The following is a 19,558-nucleotide window of genomic DNA, read 5'->3' as shown; positions in this document are numbered from 1 at the left end:
TTCTACTAGGTCAGTTTCTACTTCCTGGGCGTTTAGGAATGAAGCTTCGATTGATCAGATTTGCAAAGCAGCAACTTGGTCCTCTTTGCATACTTTTACTAAATTCTACAATTTTGATGTATTTTCTTCTTCTGAAGCAGTTTTTGGTAGAAAAGTACTTCAGGCAGCGGTTTCAGTTTGAATCTTCTGCTTATGTTTTTCATTAAACTTTATTTTGGGTGTGGATTATTTTCAGCAGGAATTGGCTGTCTTTATTTTATCCCTCCCTCTCTAGTGACTCTTGCGTGGAAAGATCCACATCTTGGGTAATCATTATCCCATACGTCACTAGCTCATGGACTCTTGCTAATTACATGAAAGAAAACATAATTTATGTAAGAACTTACCTGATAAATTCATTTCTTTCATATTAGCAAGAGTCCATGAGGCTAGCCCTTTTTTGTGGTGGTTATGATTTTTGTATAAAGCACAATTATTCCAATTCCTTATTTTATATGCTTTCGCACTTTTTTATCACCCCACTTCTTGGCTATTCGTTAAACTGAATTGTGGGTGTGGTGAGGGGTGTATTTATAGGCATTTTGAGGTTTGGGAAACTTTGCCCCTCCTGGTAGGAATGTATATCCCATACGTCACTAGCTCATGGACTCTTGCTAATATGAAAGAAATGAATTTATCAGGTAAGTTCTTACATAAATTATGTTTTTAATCAACTTTCCAATTTACTTTTATCATCAAATTTTGCTTTTTTCTCGGTATTCTTAGTTTAAACTAAACTTAGGTAGGCTCATATGCTAATTTCTAAGCCTTTGAGGGCTACCTCTTATCACATGCTTTTTAAATCTCTTTTCAACACAGAGAAAGTACACGTGGGCCATATAGATAACACTGTGTTCAGGCACAGGGGGTTATTTAAGATTTAGCACAAAACAATGCTAAATTTAAGACAATAGATAATAAACAGTCACAGTCATGTGATCAGGGGGCTGGAAGAAGGTTCCTAGATACAAGGTTATCACAGAGGTAAAAAGTATTTTAATATAACTTTGATGGTTATGCAAAACTGGGGAATGGGTAATAAAGGGATTATCTATCTTTTAAAACAATAACAATTCTATGGTAGACTGTCCCTTTAACTTCTTCAGTATCAGATGAAGGCATTATACGGTCTGAAGCTGAGATTTCACCCTCAGAAGCTACCAATGTATCCTCCTCATCAGACTTATGAGGGAGGGCAACCTGCGTAGCAGTAGGTGGAACAGAAACCTTACTATCTGAATGTCTAATTTTCTTCTTCCGTTTTCCCAGCATAGGAAAAGCAGAGATAATGCCGCAGATACCGCAGAAGATACCTGTGCAGCAAAATCTACAGGCAAATAAACTCCTCCAGGAGGCGGAGATGAACTGCAGGGCACTGTATGTAACGTCATTGAGGCTTGGGACGTTTGAGGAGAAAACTGTGGCATTGCCTAAACAGCATCATCCTGAGAGACTTTAGGCTCAAGCAAAAATTCTATCTTTAAATTTGAATGTTCTATCTAGACATGAGGTACAAAATTGCATAGGTAAAATAATTTGGTTCTCTAGACATAGCAAACATTTGTCCATAGGAACAGACTCCTGCTCCATGACTAAAGCTTAAGGCTTCCCAGAAAAAAATGGAATGACAAGACGATTTTGAAAGAAATAAATATTTCAAAATTCAATTTCGACACTGTCACTTATCATTATTGCTCCAAAAAGTACTCCTCAAATAGCACCTCTTGCACCTCAGCAGACTGAGGTGCCCTACCTGCTCCACCGAGGAAGAAAATGACAGGAAGAAGGCAGCCATTCTCGCAGAGAAAACAACTTAACAGCCGACACTGCTCCGGACTCTAAGGGGAGGAGTCATGTGACCGGCTGTACAGAAACTGCGCAGTAAAAGAAAAAGCGTGCGTTTCTGGAGCCGTGTCAGACCGGAACAATCGGCTGACTGTACAGTCTCCCTCTAACAGGCCCTCCGGAGCTGATAAATAGAAAGTAAAAAAAAAAACACTCAAGACACACTAAACGTCTGAGCTTCCTCTGACGAGCCCTGCATCTCTGAATGCTTCCTTAATACACAATTAATAAGCACTAGATAAAAATGAGCCAGCAACATATTAGGTTAACCCCTTCAGTCCCATAGAGGAGTCTCCATATCACATACATACTATTGTGCCTGCACACTGCCAGTATAAAATCCTACATTAAGGATTAATGTCCTGTATAACTAATGCAGATAATCTTAAGTGCAAGTCTCCAATACCTAGAAGACAAAAGCACTTTCCTGCAAATCCAGCTGTCTGACAGGAAGACAACTCACAAGGCGTGACAGGACACATACTCCTATCAGAGACCTGTAGAAAAAGAAAGAACAGAGTCAGCAACTCTGACTTTCTATACCAAGGGCAGCAACATGTTAGAAAACCAAGCAAGCACTACCTTACAATTTTCTAACTGCTTAAAAGCCACCACTACTCTACTGAAGAGATTGACGTGGACACAGCTTAACCCAAATCTTGCTTGTAGAAAAAAGAAATCAAATTTTTCTTCAGACACCAAACTTCACCTCCTCCATTGACGGAGGCTAAGAGAATGACTGGGGATTATGGGTAGGGGAGTAACACTTAACGGCTTTGCTGTGGTGCTTTTTGCCGCCTCCTGCTGGCCAGGAGTGAATATCCCACTAGTAATTGGAATGATGTTGTGGACTCTCTATCTTAGGAAATAAATATTAATCCATTTTTAAAGGATATAAAGGTGCCAGAAATCTCAGAGGATGATTTAGATTTTTTTTCAATAAACCAACTGAAGGGGAAGTAATTTAATGGCAAAGGGGAAGTCCCCTGATCCAGATGATATACACCTTGAATTGTATAGTATGTTAGCACCTAAAATTGTCCTTTTTTAAAACATCGTATCAAGGATATTTTGAACAAAATCAGCGAATTTCTTAAGAATCTAACACGACAAATATGACCCCAAAGCAAGATAAGGACCTGCTAGATATTTCTTCCTATAGACCTATATCCTTTATTAAATCTTGATTGCAAGATACTCTCAAAATTGTTTTTTGTAGATCAGAAAAATGTTGCATACTATTTGTGAATATCATAGTGATATGATGATATCCAGGGGTTATGCTCTGCCAGAGGCCTTCCTGCTGTCTTTGGACGCAGAGAAGGCCTTTGACAGAGTGGAATGGGATTTCATGATTGAAGAACTGAAGATTTATGGATTTAGAGGAAATTTCTTAAATTTAGTAAGTTATATATATTCAAAATCAGGAAATTTGTTGATCAATAATTAAATTTTCCAACCCTTTATCAAGGGGCACAAGACAGGGCCCTATGCCACCGTTATTGTTCGATCTTATATTAGAATTGTTAGCTATTAAACTGAGGGAGATTACCTCGGCTATTATTTAGGGGAAATAGCACTTAAGCTTTCACTTTTCGTTTACAACTTACTTCTTTATGTAGCCTAGCAGCTATATTAAAATGTATAATATATATGTTAGAATCCTATGGCTTAGTATCTGGTTATAAGGTTAACTTTTTTTAAATCCAAAATTATTTGGATAAAAAGAGGTGACCAGGGACAAGATGATCAATTTGTTGGAACTAAATATCTGGATTTTTTGGGTGTAAAGATTTCTTCCAATTCATCTAATTGATACAAAGGTAATTTTCCCTTTATTATTCAAGAAGTAATAGCCAACATGAAAAATTGGATGAGGTTACCCATTTCTATTTTTGGAAGAATAATATGTTTAAGATATTTATTCTACCCCAAATTGTGTATGTTTTGTGAATGATTCCTATGCTAATTAAAGATCAAGGTTTGTTTTATTTAATCAGGTTTAAAGACATTTCCAATGGCAGGGAAAGAGGCAGAGAATACAACTAGGAAAGTTATATCCTCCTTATTTTATGGGGGGGGGGGGGTACTTCCATGTTCTAAATTATATAATTATGCAGCAATACTTAGATACCCAATAGATTGGTTCACTAGTTCTCCCTCTCTTTCATATAGGAACCTGGAAGAATATGTGTGTGCACCACACACCCTTAATTTTATTCTTCATGCTACTAATAAGGAACTAGATTAAAAAAAAAAAAAAACTAGTTTGCATCATCTTTTTAGGGACATTTTGGGCTCCATGTACAAAGCGGTGTAAGCTGCTCCGGAGCCCTTGTGGGGCAGGTTCTCACATAGACCGCTGCTTCTTACACGCTTTGCCACCTCTGAGGCGAAGAGAAATCACAGAGAGCTCGCCAGTGAAGGGGCGGGCATTACACACTTAGCGGAGTATGTAATGATGCATATGGGCCAGCGGACAAACAGATCCGCTGTCCGCGCACCTTTTAATACATGGGGTCCTTTATAGGTGTAGAGAAAAGTGAAAAGATCAGGGACTTTAGATTTTCCAGATATTCATCAGTAGTAGGAAACATGCATTTTCTGTCAGGCAATATGAAATGTTTTTTAAGACTAAAATCTGTACATTTCTGAATTTTCAAAGAGAATATTATAATCCTGAGTCACATAAATTTTACTTTATTAATTGAAAAATTATATTAATCAGCTTTCAAGGTGTTATCCAAAGATTTGGTTGGACCACCCTCTTAGGTTTGCTATATCTATATAAGTAGGATGTAAAAAAGATGGTCCTTGTCTATCATTTACAAGTCACTTTTGTCAATTGATGAGGATAGATAAGGTTTTCGTTATGATATCTGGAAAATTATTTGAAACGTGAATCATACTGAGATAATATGGCAAAATTGTCTTAGAACTAATACATCTATTACATTGTAAGTTAAGAGAAGTACAAACTATAATAATTTATGAAGACTGTCTGAATCCAAATAGGGTCAGTAAATAGAAAAAAGATCTTAAAAATATTTGTTTAAAGTGCTCAGTTATGTGAATGTCCTAAGTTGCCTCAATTCTGGGCCAAGGTAGATCATGTGACCAGCTTTGCTGGGCTCTTTGCCATTTCCTGTTGGGGAAGAGAATATCCCACAAGTAAGGATGACGCCGTGGACCGGACACACCGTTGGAGAAAGTAATTTATCAGGTAAACATAAATTCTGTTTTTGTTTTCCAAGTTGTGAGTATGAAAATAATATTATTTTTCTGTCTAAAAATGAAACTTGGGGAAAAAATTTGTAACTTAATTTGAACATATATTATTTTAATTAGATAATTACTTTTTAAAAACTGGATAACTAATGAAATTCCAACTATTAAACTGATGAAGAATACATTGGTTAAAGGGACATGAAACACACACATTTTTTTTCTTCCATGATTCAGATAGAGAATACAATTTTAAACAACTTTACAATTTATTTTTATTATTTAATTTACCTCCTTCTATTGTTATCCTTTGCTGAAAGGTTTATCTAGACAAGCTCAGGAGCAGGAGAGAACCTAGGTTCTACCTGTTGATTGGTGGCTGCAGATATATATTGATTGTGATAGGCTCACCCATGTGTTCAGTTAGAAACCATTAGTGAATTGTTGCTCCTTCAACAAATGATACCAGGAGAATGATGCAGATTAGATAATAGAAGTAAATTAGAAAGTTGTTTAAAATTGTATTCTCTATCTGAATAATGAAAGAAAAATTTTGGGTTTCATGTCCCTTTTTAAATAGCTATTTATTGAAGAATACAATTGTAAATTGACAGAATGTTTTTCCAAAGACTTGGGATGCTTAAAGGGACACTAAACCAAATCTTTTGTTTCATGATTCAGATAGAGCATGCAATTTTAAGCAACTTTATAATTTACTCCTATTGTCATTTTTTTCTTTATTCTCTTGCTATCTTTATCTGAAAAGCAAGAATTTAAGCTTAGGAGCAGGCCCATTTTTGGTTCGACCCCTGGATTGTGCTTGCTTATTGCTGGCTAAATGGACCCAACAATCAGCAAGCGCTATCCAGGGTCCTGAACCAAAAATGGGTCGGCTCCCAAGCTTAGATTCCAGCTTTTTCAAATAAAGATAAGAAGAGAACAAAGAAAAATTGATAATCGGAATCATACCAAAAATAATTTTTGTTTAGTATCCCTTTAATTATTACATGGGGGAATAATATTAGGGATCAAATGAATCAGATCACCTGATTGCTTTCATTGTTTGGATATTATTACAGGGGAGAAATTATTATTGTCATTATTTTATATATATTTATAAATTTCCACTCTTTACTAGCCATTGGCAATTGGAAATTTAATGGTGGCGAGTGAAATTTACCGAGTAAATGTTGAATCAACATTCACTCACGGTCCGACGGTCCTGGTGTTGTAAGTAGCAAAGTTAGCACAGTTGCAAAATGTACACTCCTATTGCAGCATTGACAAACACACATTTTGGGCTATGTGCCAAAAATATTATCTGAAGGGATATTATTTATCCTAGAAAGGGCAAGAATATGTTATTCCTCTAGGGCTGTAGAAACACCATTAGTGCTTAGACTTTTTACTTCTGAGAGGGTAAACAGGGCAGAGAGAGAGAGATTGGAGAGGAAAAGGAAAAGTGGAGAAATCTTTACGAGAGTGGAGAAAAAAAAAAAAAAGAGTATAAAGATATGAGAGAGGGGAAAGAAAGAGTATATAGAGAAGATATGGTCTGAAAGATAAGGGAGAGGGTAAAAACAGAGATTGAAGAGAGGAGGGAGGGGAGAAAGATGGTTAAGAGATAGAAGGGAGAGATAATAATTGATACAAGAAAATCTCCAGGTCTGCTTTGACCTTCCATGACTGTCAGCACTCTCTTTTTCCACTCTCTCACTTCAACAACTTCCTATTTCTATCCAACTGTTGTCTTAGCAACATCAACTTGGTGGTTCAGGGTAACTGCTATGCACTTATTTTTGTTAATCTGCACATAGTGCAGAATTATATAACATCAGCTTAGCGCCAGCTTTCTACCTGAAAGGATTTCAGAGAAATTTTCCTAGGAAAATGACTTTTTACAGAACGCCGCACCTGGCTCTACTGAGCGGGTCTGTTTGTTTTCCCTAAGAGCATCAGGCACACTGTCTAGTCTACCAGACCAGAGCGAGCTACATTGAGTTTAATAGCACGATTGTGCCGGCTGTGAATAGACAGCGTGCCCGATGCGCTTAGGGAAAACAAATAGACCCGATCAGTAGAGCCAGTTGCGGCGTTCTGTAAAAGTAATTTTTGTAGGAATATTTCTCTGAAATCCTTTCAGGTAGAAAGTTGGCGCTAAGCTGATGTTATATAATTCTGCACTATGTCATTTAGTTCCTAAGAAGCTTAAATGTGCATTAAACATCTCCTGCTTTTGTAAAGAAACTGCTTGCCCCAAACTCCCTAAGAGACCAAAAAGCAAATTCTGTAACCTGGGTTGTCATAAAAATGTTATAAATTTCCTAAATAAACTATTTGGTTTATAGCATTTTCGAAGAAAACAGATTACAGAATAGGTGTTCTCTAGTCTAGGTTCTTTAGATTTTTAACTGGTTTTGTTGTTCCCTTTTGATGGCATGGTTTTCTTCTTCAAACTCGTTCTAAGGAAGGTTGCTTTCATTTGTGTTGTACAAATAAAGTGATGGTAAATTTCAGACTATAAGAATATTGCAATGAAAAATATATTAGTTTGCAAGTACAATCACATAATTATTTCTAAAAAAAAGTGTATATATATATATTTTATAATAAAAGATTTATAATCCTAATCGGTATTGTCTGTTCCTCCGCCCCTATCTTTTTGCTGGATTATGATGTATAGAGCAGTCACATCCACTTTCTACATAGGGTTTCTAAGTGTTTTATAGGGCTGGACTTCAAGATTGTCAAATGACACACACGCTGATTGGATATTCACTAGAATAGTTGTAAAATAAAGAGAGTTCATCCAAGTGGGCTGGCATAACATTGCAAAAGAAGCATTACTATATGCACAAATTTAACCCTTTAACAGATGGATTAAAAAACAGAAAGGTACACATATACTTTTTTAATGGCAAAGATTAAATATATCGCATTTGATTAGTTAAGGTTTACCATCACTTTAACATGTTTTGTAATTCTTCCTGGATGTGAAAGGGATTTCCTTCCATAAGGCAGGGAGAGTCCACGACTTAACTCCTTACTGTTGGGAAATACAACACCTGGCCACCAGAAGGAGGAAAAGACACCCCAGCCAAAGGCTTAAATATTTTTGCTAAAGGAGGTTTTGTCTACGCTAGAGGTTCCAGAGGCTACGCTACCTGAGGAACCTAAGATCCCTAAATTAGACAGGGTTTACGAAGATAGGAAGGTTCCGCTGACTTTTCCTGTGCTTGTTAAAATGGCAAACATTATTAGTAACGAATGGGAAAGAAACGGATCTTCTTTTTCCCCCTCGTCTACTTTTAAAAAGTTATTCCCGGTTCCGGACTCTCAGAGATGTGAGGCTCTATCTTAACGCTTGCTAAGCGTACTACTATACCCCTTGAGAATAGTTCTTCTTTCAGAGAGCCGATGGATAAAAAGATGGAAACTTTTCTGAGGAAAATGTTTCAACATACGGGTTTTTTATTTTAATCGGTGGCTGGAGCGGCTACCTACTGGTGCGATTCTCTGTCGGAACTCATCGAGGTGGAAACTCCCCTTGAGGACATTCAAGAGATAATTAAGGCTCTGAGAATTGCTAATTCCTTTATCTGTGATGTGAATATGCAGATTATTCGCCTAAATGCAAAGGCCTCTGGCTTTGCGGTCCTAGCCCGCCGGGCTCTCTGGTTGAAGTCTTGGTCTCCGGATATGACTTCTAAATCCAGACTCCTTTCAAGGGGAAGATTTTGTTCGGTCCAGGGCTGGACTCCATTATTTTTACGGTTACCGGTGGGAAGGGTGCCTTCCTACCGCAGAATAAGAAGAACAGGTCTAAGGGATGACAATCTTCTAATTTTTGTTCTGAAAAATCCCTACGACAGCAATCCTCTTCCAAACTCGAGCAACCCAAGAGTACTTGGAAGCCGACTCAGTTCTGGAATAAGTCTAAACAGACTAAGAAGCCCGCCAAGAACAAATCGGCATGAAGGGGCGGCCCCCGATCCAGGATCGGATCGAGTAGGGGGCAGACTGTCTCTGTTTTCAGACGCTTGGTTCCGGGACGTCCAGGATCCTTGGGTCCTGGAGGTCACATCTCAGGGATACAGGATAAGTTTCAAATCTCATCTGCTCAGGGGCAGATTCCTACTCTTAAGTCTGTCTACCAGACCAGAGAAGAAGGCTACTTTTCTAGGGTGCATACGGGAACTTTCCTCTCTAGGAGTAATTGTCTACTGAAGAAAGAGGTTTGAGGTTCTATTCAAACCTTTTCGTGGTCCCAAAGAAGGAGGGGGACATTCCATCCAATTCTGGACTTAAAGTGTCTAAACAAGTTTCTCAGTGTTCCCTCCTTCAAGATGGAGAGGGTTCTGTTAATTCTTCCTCTGGTTCAGGAAGGACATTTTATGACCACCATAGACCTGAAGGATGTGTACCTTCATGTTCCTATACACAGGGAACATTTTCAGCTCCTGAGGTTTGCCTTTCTGGATCAGCACTTCCAGTTCATTGCACTTCTGTTTGGTTTAGCTAGTGTCCAAATATTTTTTACGAAGGTTCTGGGGGCTCTTCTAGCTGTTGCCAGAACCCAAGGTATTACAGTAGCACCTTACCTGGACAATATCTTGGTACAGGCACCATCCTTTCATCTAGCGGGAGAGCATTTGGAGTCCCTTCTAAGTCTTCTTCAATCACATGGATGGAAGATAAACTTGGAAAACAATTCTCTTATACCAAATACCAGGGTGAATTTCCTGGGTACTATAATAGATTTCATATCCATGAGGATATTTCTAACAGACCAGAGACGTTGCAAGCTAGCTTCTGTATGTCTTGCTCTCTGGGCCTCCTTGAGTCCCTCTGTGGCTCAGTGTATGGAGGTGATTGGACTTATGGTGTCCTGTATTGGAATGGCGACCATTCAGATCTGTCTCAACATATTGTGTTAGACAACCGATTGAGAGAATCGCTCTCTTGGTGGCTCTGTCCAGATCCTCTGTCCCGAGGCACGTGCTTATTGAGAATGTCCTGGGAGATTGTGACTACGGACACAAGCCTTTCTTGCTGGGGAGCCGTTTGGGGTGCCAGGAAGGCACAAGGACTATGGACTCACGAGGAGTCCTCCCTTACGATAAATATTCTGGAACTCCGGGCAATCTTCAACGCTCTGAAGGCTTGGCCCATTCTGGGTTCATCCGTGTTTATCAGATTCCAATCAGACAATATAACGTTGGTTGCCTATATCAACCATCAGGGGGGGAATGAGAAGTTCCTTGGCGATATGAGAAGTATCTCGGATACGTTGTCAGCGATCCACATTTGGGGTGTGGACAACTGGGAAGCAGATTTCCTCAGCAGACAATCCTTTCACCCGGGGGGATGGTCTCTCCACCCCGAGGTGTTTGCAGAGATATGCGGCAAATGGGGGATGCCAGAGATAGATCTCATGGCGTCCCTTCTCAATACCAAGCTACCCAGGTACAGGTCGAGGGATACTCAAGCGAAGCTAGTAGACGCCCTAGCAGTGCCTTGGAGGTTCAAACTCATCTTTTTCCTCCATTACCGCTTCTTCCTCGTGTGGTGGCACGCATCAAGCAGGAGCGTGCATCAGTGATTCTGATTGCTCCATCATGGCCGCGAAGGATGTGGTTTGCGGATCTGGTGGGGATGTCATCATCTCTGCCGTGGAAGCTACCTTGTCGCAGAGACCTGCTGATACAAGGTCTATTTGTACATCAAAATCTAGATTCTCTGAGGCTGACTGCATGGAGAATGGAACGCCTAGTCTTAGCAAAGAGAGGTTTTTCTGAGAGTGTTATCGATACTTTGATAAACCAGTTACTCGTATCTACCATAAAGTGTGGAGGACTTACTTATACTGGTGTGAAGAGCATGGGTTTTCCTGGCACAAGGTTAAGGTTGACAGAATTTGATCTTTTCTCCAGGATGGACTGGAGAAGGGTCTATCTGCTAGTTCCCTGAAGGGACTGATCTCAGCCCTGTCGGTGTTACTGCACAAGCAATTGGCTGAGCTCCCGGATGTGCAGTCCTTTGTCAAGGCTCTGACTGGGATCAGACCTGCGTTTAGATCTGGGGCTCCTCCTTGGAGCCTCAATCTTGTTTTTCATGTTTTGCAACAGGCTCTGTTTGAGCCTATGCATGCTGTTGACATTAAATTGATATCTTGGAAAGTTCTCTTTTTGTTGGCAACAGCCTCTGCGCGCAAAGTGTCTAAGATATCTGCTTTGCTGTGTGATTCCCCTTATCTTGTTTTCCATGCTGATAAGTCGGTTTTACGTACCAAATTAGGTTTCCTTCCTAAGGTTGTGTCGGATCGCTACATCAAGCAAGAGATTTTTCCTAATCCTTCTTCAGCAAAGGAACGTTTGCTTCACAATCTGGATGTGGTTCATGCTTTGAAGTTTTATCTTCAGGCTACTAAGGAGTTCAGACAATCTTCCTCTCTGTTTGTTGTATACTCAGAAGCGTAAGGGGCAGAAGGCTACTACAACTTCCCTATCTTTCTGGTTGAGGAGTGTCATTCGCTTAGCTTACGAGACAGCAGGACATCAGCCTCCTGAGAGGATAACGGCTCATTCCACTAGAGCAGTGGCTTCCTCCTGGGCTTTTAAGAATGAAGCCTCTATGGATCAGATTTGTAAGGCGGCTACCTGGGCCTCCTTACACACTTTTTCTAAATTTTACAAGTTTGATGTTTTTGCTTCGGCTGAAGCAGCTTTTTGGGAGAAAAGTTTTGCAGACTGTGGTGCACTCAGAATAGGGTTTGCTTCTCTTTTTTTTGTTCCCTCCCATTATTCATTCAGTGTCCTCTGGAGCTTGGGTATAGTTTTCTCAACAGTAAGGATTGAAGTTGTGGACTCTCCCTGCCTTATGGAAGGAAAACATAATTTATGCTTAACAGATAAATTCCTTTCCATCCTGGCAGGGAGCGTTCACGACCCCACTAGTAAATTATGTTTTGATGGGCGGATCCCTTTTTATATTTTTTTCTTCTGGCACCTTTATACCCTGATGTTGCTCCTACTTTTCCTTGTTCCCTTGGCAGAATGACTGGAGGATAGGGGAAGTGGGAGGAATATTTAAGTCTTTGCCTCCTCCTGGTGGCCAGGTGTTGTTTTTCCCAACAGTAAGGAATGAAGTTGTTGACTCTCCCTGGCAGGAAGGAAAGGAATTTATCTGGTAAGAATAAATTATGTTTTTATGGCATTTTTAAGCATCCCATGGAACTTGAATTTAGTTATTTTCAAGTATTTTCATTCTTTTTTTGGAATCACACTTAAGATTTTTTTTATTTATTTTTTATTGAGATTCAAAGCAAAGCAAAGCAAGCAAACATTACATAGTCATATGGTCTGTATAAAGAAATTATTTCCAGGTACATAACTTGTAAAATCAAGACACAATAAACAAAGTGTACTTCTATGGCCATATTCAGCATTATTAATGAATACAGGGCTTGCCAATCAAACTATATGCCCTCTAATTAGCAGCTGAGGCCACTATTGGACCTCCCAGTATTATTGTAAACATGAGGTTACAGGGGGCAACCATGAATAACATGAGACCACTTTTAGATCTCAAATGGTGAATCAAATTTTTTTCTTTATTATTCAATCTTGTGTTATATAAAACAAATAAATGTATGGTGTGTATATCATGCTAGATAGAAATAATATGGAACTATGTACACTCACGATAACCAATGAGAATCAAACATGGTTTAACTTAAATATATATGGGGTTGCAAGTTGTTATGGGCCTGTTAATATATACAATGGGGTGATGAGCCTTTTCTCTTAGGGTTTATTGCTGTAACCTCCAATGGAAGCAGGAGCATTGAAATATATCTCTGAACGCATACAGCTGCTATATAACTTAAACAACAATGTACACTTAAAATGGTAAATAAAGATTCATAGTGGCTTAGCTAGAATATATTTAAGTTTCCAAGTTAAATGGAGGCACGGCGATGGAAATAGTACTTGATGTTACCTGATAGGTGATGAGTTTTCTAACTTATGTGATCAACTAACATAGTAGAATAGATAAACAGCTTAGAGCTATAAAGTTAAGGGCCTATGTTCATATAGGGTGTATAGGTATACTAGTGTGCTACCTCAGTGCCTTATTTGCAGGATACAGAGCAACGACATACATTTCCCTCTGACCACTGTAAAGTAAATATCTGAGATAATCTTTGTATAGTAAGAAATAATCTTTGTACACTTCCTCCTACTGAAACCCCTTATAGAGACCTAGTGTCAGTATGTTATTTTACGTTAGATTTCACAAGACAAAAAGGACCTATCTAGTATTATATTGTAAACACCGGCATGTAAGGCCATGCTTTAAAGAGATAAAAGTTTTAATACACCCTGTCCCGGCCGCTGACAGAGCAAATTGAAGCATTAGATAAAGATAGAGGTGTTAAAGCAATGACCTATTAAAAACTTCCATGTTATAATTCTACTCTAGGTAATAAGTCAGGAGTAAGTGTATAGCTCAACCATTAAATACTACAGAATATGAAAGTATTATTATGCTGTTGATTTTAGGGCTTCAGGTCTATAGATCGTTCTGTGGAGTCAACACATTGCCACTTGATATTTAAAAGTCACACATAGTTAAGGTTATATGGGAGAAAGGGAATAAACAATAACATGGAGGCATAGTAAGCAGTAAAGAACATAAAGGCACAGTAAATAATAAATAACCTTATGTGAGTTTGCAGTCCCACCAATCTCAGGAGTATATCTTAGGACAGGCACGGATGATACATAAAAAAATAACTGACACTATAAGTTAGCCAGTGTAAACTTTTAAACTTACACAGCAAGAGGAAATGAAGTATAAAATAAAAGTTTCAAACTAGCAGTCCAGTGCAATATTTGCTGTGATGGTAGAGACGGTCCCACTAGCAGTATAGGAAGAGATATTCAGACTTAGGGGCATATTTATCAAGGTCTGGCGGACCTGATCCGACAGTGCGGATCAGGTCCGCCAGACCTCGCTGAATACGGTGAGCAATACGCTCACCGTATTCAGTATTGCACCAGCAGCTCACAAGAGCTGCTGGTGCAACGCCGCCACCTGCAGACTCGCAGCCAATAAGCCGACAGCAGGGGGTGTCAATCAACCCGATCGTAATCGATCGGGTTGATTTCCGGTGATGTCTGTCCGCCTGCTCAGAGCAGGCGGACAGGTTATGGAGCAGCGGTCTTTGTGACCGCTGCTTTATAACTGTTGTTTCTGGCGAGCCTGTAGGCTTGCCAGAAACAGGGGCCATCAAGCTCCATACGGAGCTTGTTAAATAGAGCCCTTAGTATAGTCTTCATACATACTGCAGTGAGAGTGCTACATGTAGAATCATACAAGGCGAACAAATATTAAAAAAAAGAAGAAGATTTTTTTAACAACGTTTGCACCCGTAGTAATAGAAAGTGGAACCAAGTTATAATGTCAATTTGGTGGAATCATGATACGCTCATTTATGGGCATAGATTTATACCAGTCCCAGTACACTCAGCTTACCTGATTCCAATCTTTACCAGAGTCCAATGGTATGCAGTGGGAGTGCTTCTATATTGTTGAAAGTTCCTTTGGACAATGAAAGAACTCTCAGACCAGGAATCTTTACCAAAGTGTGATGCTTGTGCTTTAGCTTCTCTGTTCCATACTGTAGCCTGTGTGGCAGAGAATCCCAGATCCTGTTTGCCATCGATTGCAGTCTTTACCAAAGCCCATTGGTATGCAGTGGAGTTACTCCGAAAGTTTTGTTTTTAAGTCTCCTAGTGACTGTCCACCTGATTAATTAATTTTTTTTTCTGATCTGTTTTTTTTCCCCCTAGCTCTTCCTTTTACAAAAAAAAAAATGCATTTTATTTGTTTTTCATCAGGGTAATAATAACGTTTGACATCTCGCACTTTGTTTTTCTAAAGGTGCTTGTTCAAATATTTTTTTTCTTTTGTTCTAATTAATTTGTGTTTGAGATGTTTCCTGTGGTTAGATCAGTTTCTGTTTATAAGCTTGTTTGAAATGAGGTTTTCATTTTACTTTTGAAACCAAGGATAAAAAAAAGACATCTGGTAAGTTATTTTGGGTTTTTTTTTTATTAAAAGATAATTTTTGCACAAGGTTGTGCCTACATCGAGGTTGTCTACCTACTTCAAAAATGCACAATATCCACTAGTCCTGAATTTGGTTCTACTTCCACTTTAAAGAAAAGGATTTTTCATCAAGTATTAATAATATCTTTGTACAGCATTCTTTCCAGTGATCTATATAACATAAGTTCTGCTGTTCCTTAAGGCTAACTCCTTCACTATCCTCTCATATTTCCAAAGACAACTCTTCCCCTCTGTCGGTTAGCTATACATTTTGGCAAGCCCTTTTCATACCTCTGTATTCCTGTTACTTGCTCCATAAAACATGTTTACATTCTTGTTTTCTCCTGATCTATTTTTCCTAAAGCCTTTTTGGTTTCCCTCACAGGTCTATGCAGATGCATCTCTTGTATTTCCACTCCTTGTCGCTCAAACATTTGCTAAGAAACAGACAGAATTTTCTAGTAAGAAGCAAGAGTAATGGAGTGAGGCCCAGGAGAAACCAGCAGAACCTCACTTAACCTACCCCATATGATGTCAGTATATTGCATGTTTCTCATCTCGCACTGGCTATATCTATGCTGCCCTATGATCGGTCTATGGACGTTCAGCAATGCTCTGCAGAACCTACTACAGAAGATCTATAGAAATAAGCAACACATGAAAAGGACATTCTAATGTATGCATTATATACTGTCATTCATTAGAGCAGGTCAATTCTGCATTACTGGTCATAGCTAGCTATGGGGTTGATCAGTTTTTTTTAAAAGGACATGAATTCCAAATTTTCTCTTTCATAATTTAGATACAGCATTCAATTACCAGCTAGCTCCCAGTAGTGCATTGCTGCTCCTGAGCCTACCTAGGTATGATATTTAACAAATGATAGCAAAAGAACAAAGCAAATAAGCTAATAGAAGTAAATTGAAAAGTTGTTTAAAATTACATGTTATGTGCCACTTTAAAGGGACAGTCTACACCAAAATTTTTATTGTTTTAAAAAGATAGATTATCCCTTTATTACCCATTCACCAGTTTTGCATAACCAACACAGTTATATTAATATTTGTTTTACCTCTCTGATAAACTTGTATCTAAACCTCTGCAGACTGCCTCCTTAGCTCAGTGCTTTTGACAGACATGCAGGTTAGCCAATCAGTGCAGACTCATAAATAACTGCACGTGAGTGAGCACAATGTTATCTATATGACACACATGAAGTAATACTGTCAAACTGTGAAAAACTTTCAAAATGCTCTAAGCTAAGAGGCGGTTTTCAACGATTTAGAAATCTGTTTGAGCCTACCTAGGTTTTGGTTTTTCAAAAATACCATCAAGGGAACAAAGCAAATTTAATGATAAAAGTCAATTAGAAAGTTGTTTAAAATTTCATGTCCTATCTGAATCATGAAAGTTTAATTTTGGCTACACTGTCCCTTTAACCCCATTTTAGGGGTTTAAAGGGGCATCCCAGTCAAAATTTAAATGCACATAGATGAATCACATATTTGAATAGAATCATATTTGCAATATACATGTATTGTCTCTAGTAAAAGTTATCACTGCTTAAGTATTAAAATGTTTCTGTGCATGTGACGCATAGCTAGATATTCTCAGTGCACCAGTATTTTAAATCCTGCAGCTGCTCAGAGCACCAGTGGGGCTTGTTTCCCGTCAGCAGTTAACAAATTGGGTCATTACCAGATGGTACTAGCACCGTAGGCTTCTTGTGCAAGTTGTGTATGTAAAGTGCTAGTGCACAGTGCACACTTAAATACACTTTTGAAACAGCTATAGCTTTTATTAGAATCACTTTTGCCAATATATTTATATTAGAAAAATACTTCTATTCAAAACTGAAACGCATGCATGTGGATTCCAATTTTGGCTGGAATATCCCTTTAACACAGAAACGGTGACAATAGTGCAAAAATTGCATGCTTTAATGAATTAGATCATGCAATGTTAGCACTAGAATGCTCCTTTACACACACAGGTAAAGCCCTGCATGGGGAAGATGCAAGCATTGTAGCGCTCAGTGCTGCTACTGACTGTCTCACCACTGTTTTCTGCTCAGAAACTGCAGAGTTTGCAGGGGTTAAACACACAGGATCAATAATGCAAACACTATAATACAGCCCTGCATAATAAATACATTCCCCATTTCATTAGTCTGCTGTTGCTATATATATATATCACATTTTTTTTTTAAATATAATTATTTAAGTTGACATTTTAAAAGGGGCATAAAGAGCAATTTTTTTTTTAAGGATTCAGATAGAACATACAATTTTACTGGAAAGAAGTATATCAATCAGATTCCCATACACTCATCAAAACCCAAGGAAGAAAGTGGGGGGTGCCAGGTTATATTAAAATAATCATACATGTGAAAGAAGAGAACAAATATTCCCATAGGCACTCACTTAATAGACTGAGGGTGTGTAAGGAGCCAAACATAAAACTTAACTTTAATTAAACTAATTATAAAAAGGTGGACTGTATCTACAAGATACTATGAGATAAAAAATATTAACATATATCACTTAACCTGGAGAAAGATACAGTATGTATCTAAAGTTCAAAAATGAGTTACTAGCGGCCGTATAGATACAGTATAAGGACATGTTACAGGATAAAGAGGCCCTTTGTGAAGTATTTAGCGACTAAAAAAACTTTAGATACATACTGTATCTTTCTCCAGGTTAACAGAAATGGAAATATTTTTTTCCTTTTTAATATATTTTTTATCATAGTATCTTCATTCCACCTTTTTTTATAATTAGTTTAATAAAAGTTAAGTTTTATGTTTTGGCCCTTACACTCCCTTCTATTAAGTGAGTGCCTATGGGAATATTTTTTCTTTTCTTTCAAACACAATTTTAATCAACTTTCCAATTTACTTCTATTATCATTGTTTTCTGGTTATCCTTTGTTGAAAAGCAGGAAGGTAAGTTCAGGAGTGTGCACGTGTATGCACCACTATATGGCAGTAGTTTTTCAACAAAGTTATAGACACTAGATGGCAGCACTATTTCCTGTCATGTAGTGCTTCAGGCATGTGAACACTACCTATCTAGATATCTCTTCAACAAAGCATAACAAGAAAACAATGCAAATTTGATAATAGAAGTAAATTGGAAACTTTTTTTAAAATTGTATTCTCTGTCTGAATAAAGATAGAAAAACTTGGGTTTCCTGTCTCTTTAAAGGAAGCCAGATATCAATAAATATTTATACTCCGAAAAGAGGGGGAAAAATGTTGGGGGAATTATGAAAATCTGTGATTTTATAAAACTTTATTTTTTCTAAATAGTTATGTGTTAGAGTTGTAGACATATTTGTATGACAAATTAGGAGGAATTGTTATATACACATATAATGCCTTGTTCATTTGCATGTAAATAATAAAATAATATTGCTCCAGGATAAGTGAAATCATGAGATATCTTCCAAATAATATTACAAAGGGGAGAGAACATTTTCTGAACAAAATGGTAACTTTAGAAGCCAAGGATGTAATACAGTAAAGTGTATGGTCATTTAAAAAGGAAGCAGAACAAATAATAAGAGTCTATTGCAACTAATTATTACAGTTGTAATGCACAACAATTATTTAATGGGGAATTCTCTCCACTCAACAATCTTCCTCCTGTGAGGATCCACTCCAAACTTGAATGCCACCCTCGCTTGCAGTTAGCAACATGGGCTCTGTAGGGTGAAATGAGAGAGACTGGACAGCCCCTTTACTAACTGGCAGCTTGAGAACTAAGGAACCCTGTAAAGATAAACAAAAAATCATCATCAATAATTATGTTACAATGTTTAAGAACAAACACACGGTGAAAGTTATTCTTGCCACACAAAGCTTCCAAATACAAATGTAAAACTTAGCAATTTTGTAAAAATCCTTCATATGATGGCTAGTTGTAATGTAACAGCAGAGAGAGGGCTCAAAATCAGCTAACAAAGGTTCATTATCGGAACTTACATCATATTGTTTTAACCAGGGGTCAAGTCCTACAAAAAAGTGTGGGAACTCACCAAGCCTTCCACCCCCCTCAAGGGTGTCCATACTTTGTTTTTAACTCACATATTGCATAGCCAACTTAGTTTTATTTCTGCACGCCCTCTTTCCTTTCCAGGGCAGGCTGACTCCAGACTCCTCCTCTGTCACAAAGTCTCACCCACTTATGGTGCATTAGACCTATTTCTGAGAAGGGGAGCTAAATATCCCCAGAGCAAGCCACATAGAAATGTAATCACCATGTGTTCTACACAGTGCAGGGTGATCACACAGCAGGACCGCTGACAGGCTTTAATTTAGTGTACTGTA

General features: G+C 38.2%; 2 protein-coding genes across 4 annotated transcripts in view; one reads left to right on the top strand and one right to left on the bottom strand.

Moving 5' to 3' along the window:
* The window catches only part of DHPS (deoxyhypusine synthase), a 211,794-nt gene extending 193,140 nt beyond the window's left edge, over positions 1-18,654 (top strand). The window contains exon 10 of one of the 2 annotated variants that reach the window (XM_053717832.1): positions 15,611-18,654. In XM_053717832.1, the coding sequence (XP_053573807.1) occupies positions 15,611-15,703 (93 nt within the window). In that variant the 3' untranslated portion in view covers positions 15,704-18,654. Of the gene's footprint in view, positions 1-1,308; positions 1,707-15,610 lie in introns of those variants that run through there. The other variant, XM_053717833.1, reaches the window with a different exon arrangement.
* Positions 18,507-19,558, bottom strand: part of WDR83 (WD repeat domain 83) — a 108,372-nt gene continuing 107,320 nt past the window's right edge. For both annotated transcript variants that reach the window (XM_053717835.1, XM_053717834.1), the window contains exon 10: positions 18,507-19,000. In XM_053717835.1, coding sequence (XP_053573810.1) covers positions 18,860-19,000 — 141 coding nt within the window. In that variant the 3' untranslated portion in view covers positions 18,507-18,859. The remainder of the gene's footprint in view (positions 19,001-19,558) is intronic.

Source organism: Bombina bombina, chromosome 6 (genome assembly GCF_027579735.1).
Source record: "Bombina bombina isolate aBomBom1 chromosome 6, aBomBom1.pri, whole genome shotgun sequence".
In the NCBI taxonomy this organism is placed as follows: domain Eukaryota; kingdom Metazoa; phylum Chordata; class Amphibia; order Anura; family Bombinatoridae; genus Bombina; species Bombina bombina.
Note: the sequence above shows the minus strand (reverse complement) of the source record. Positions and strands in the feature narration are given on the sequence as shown.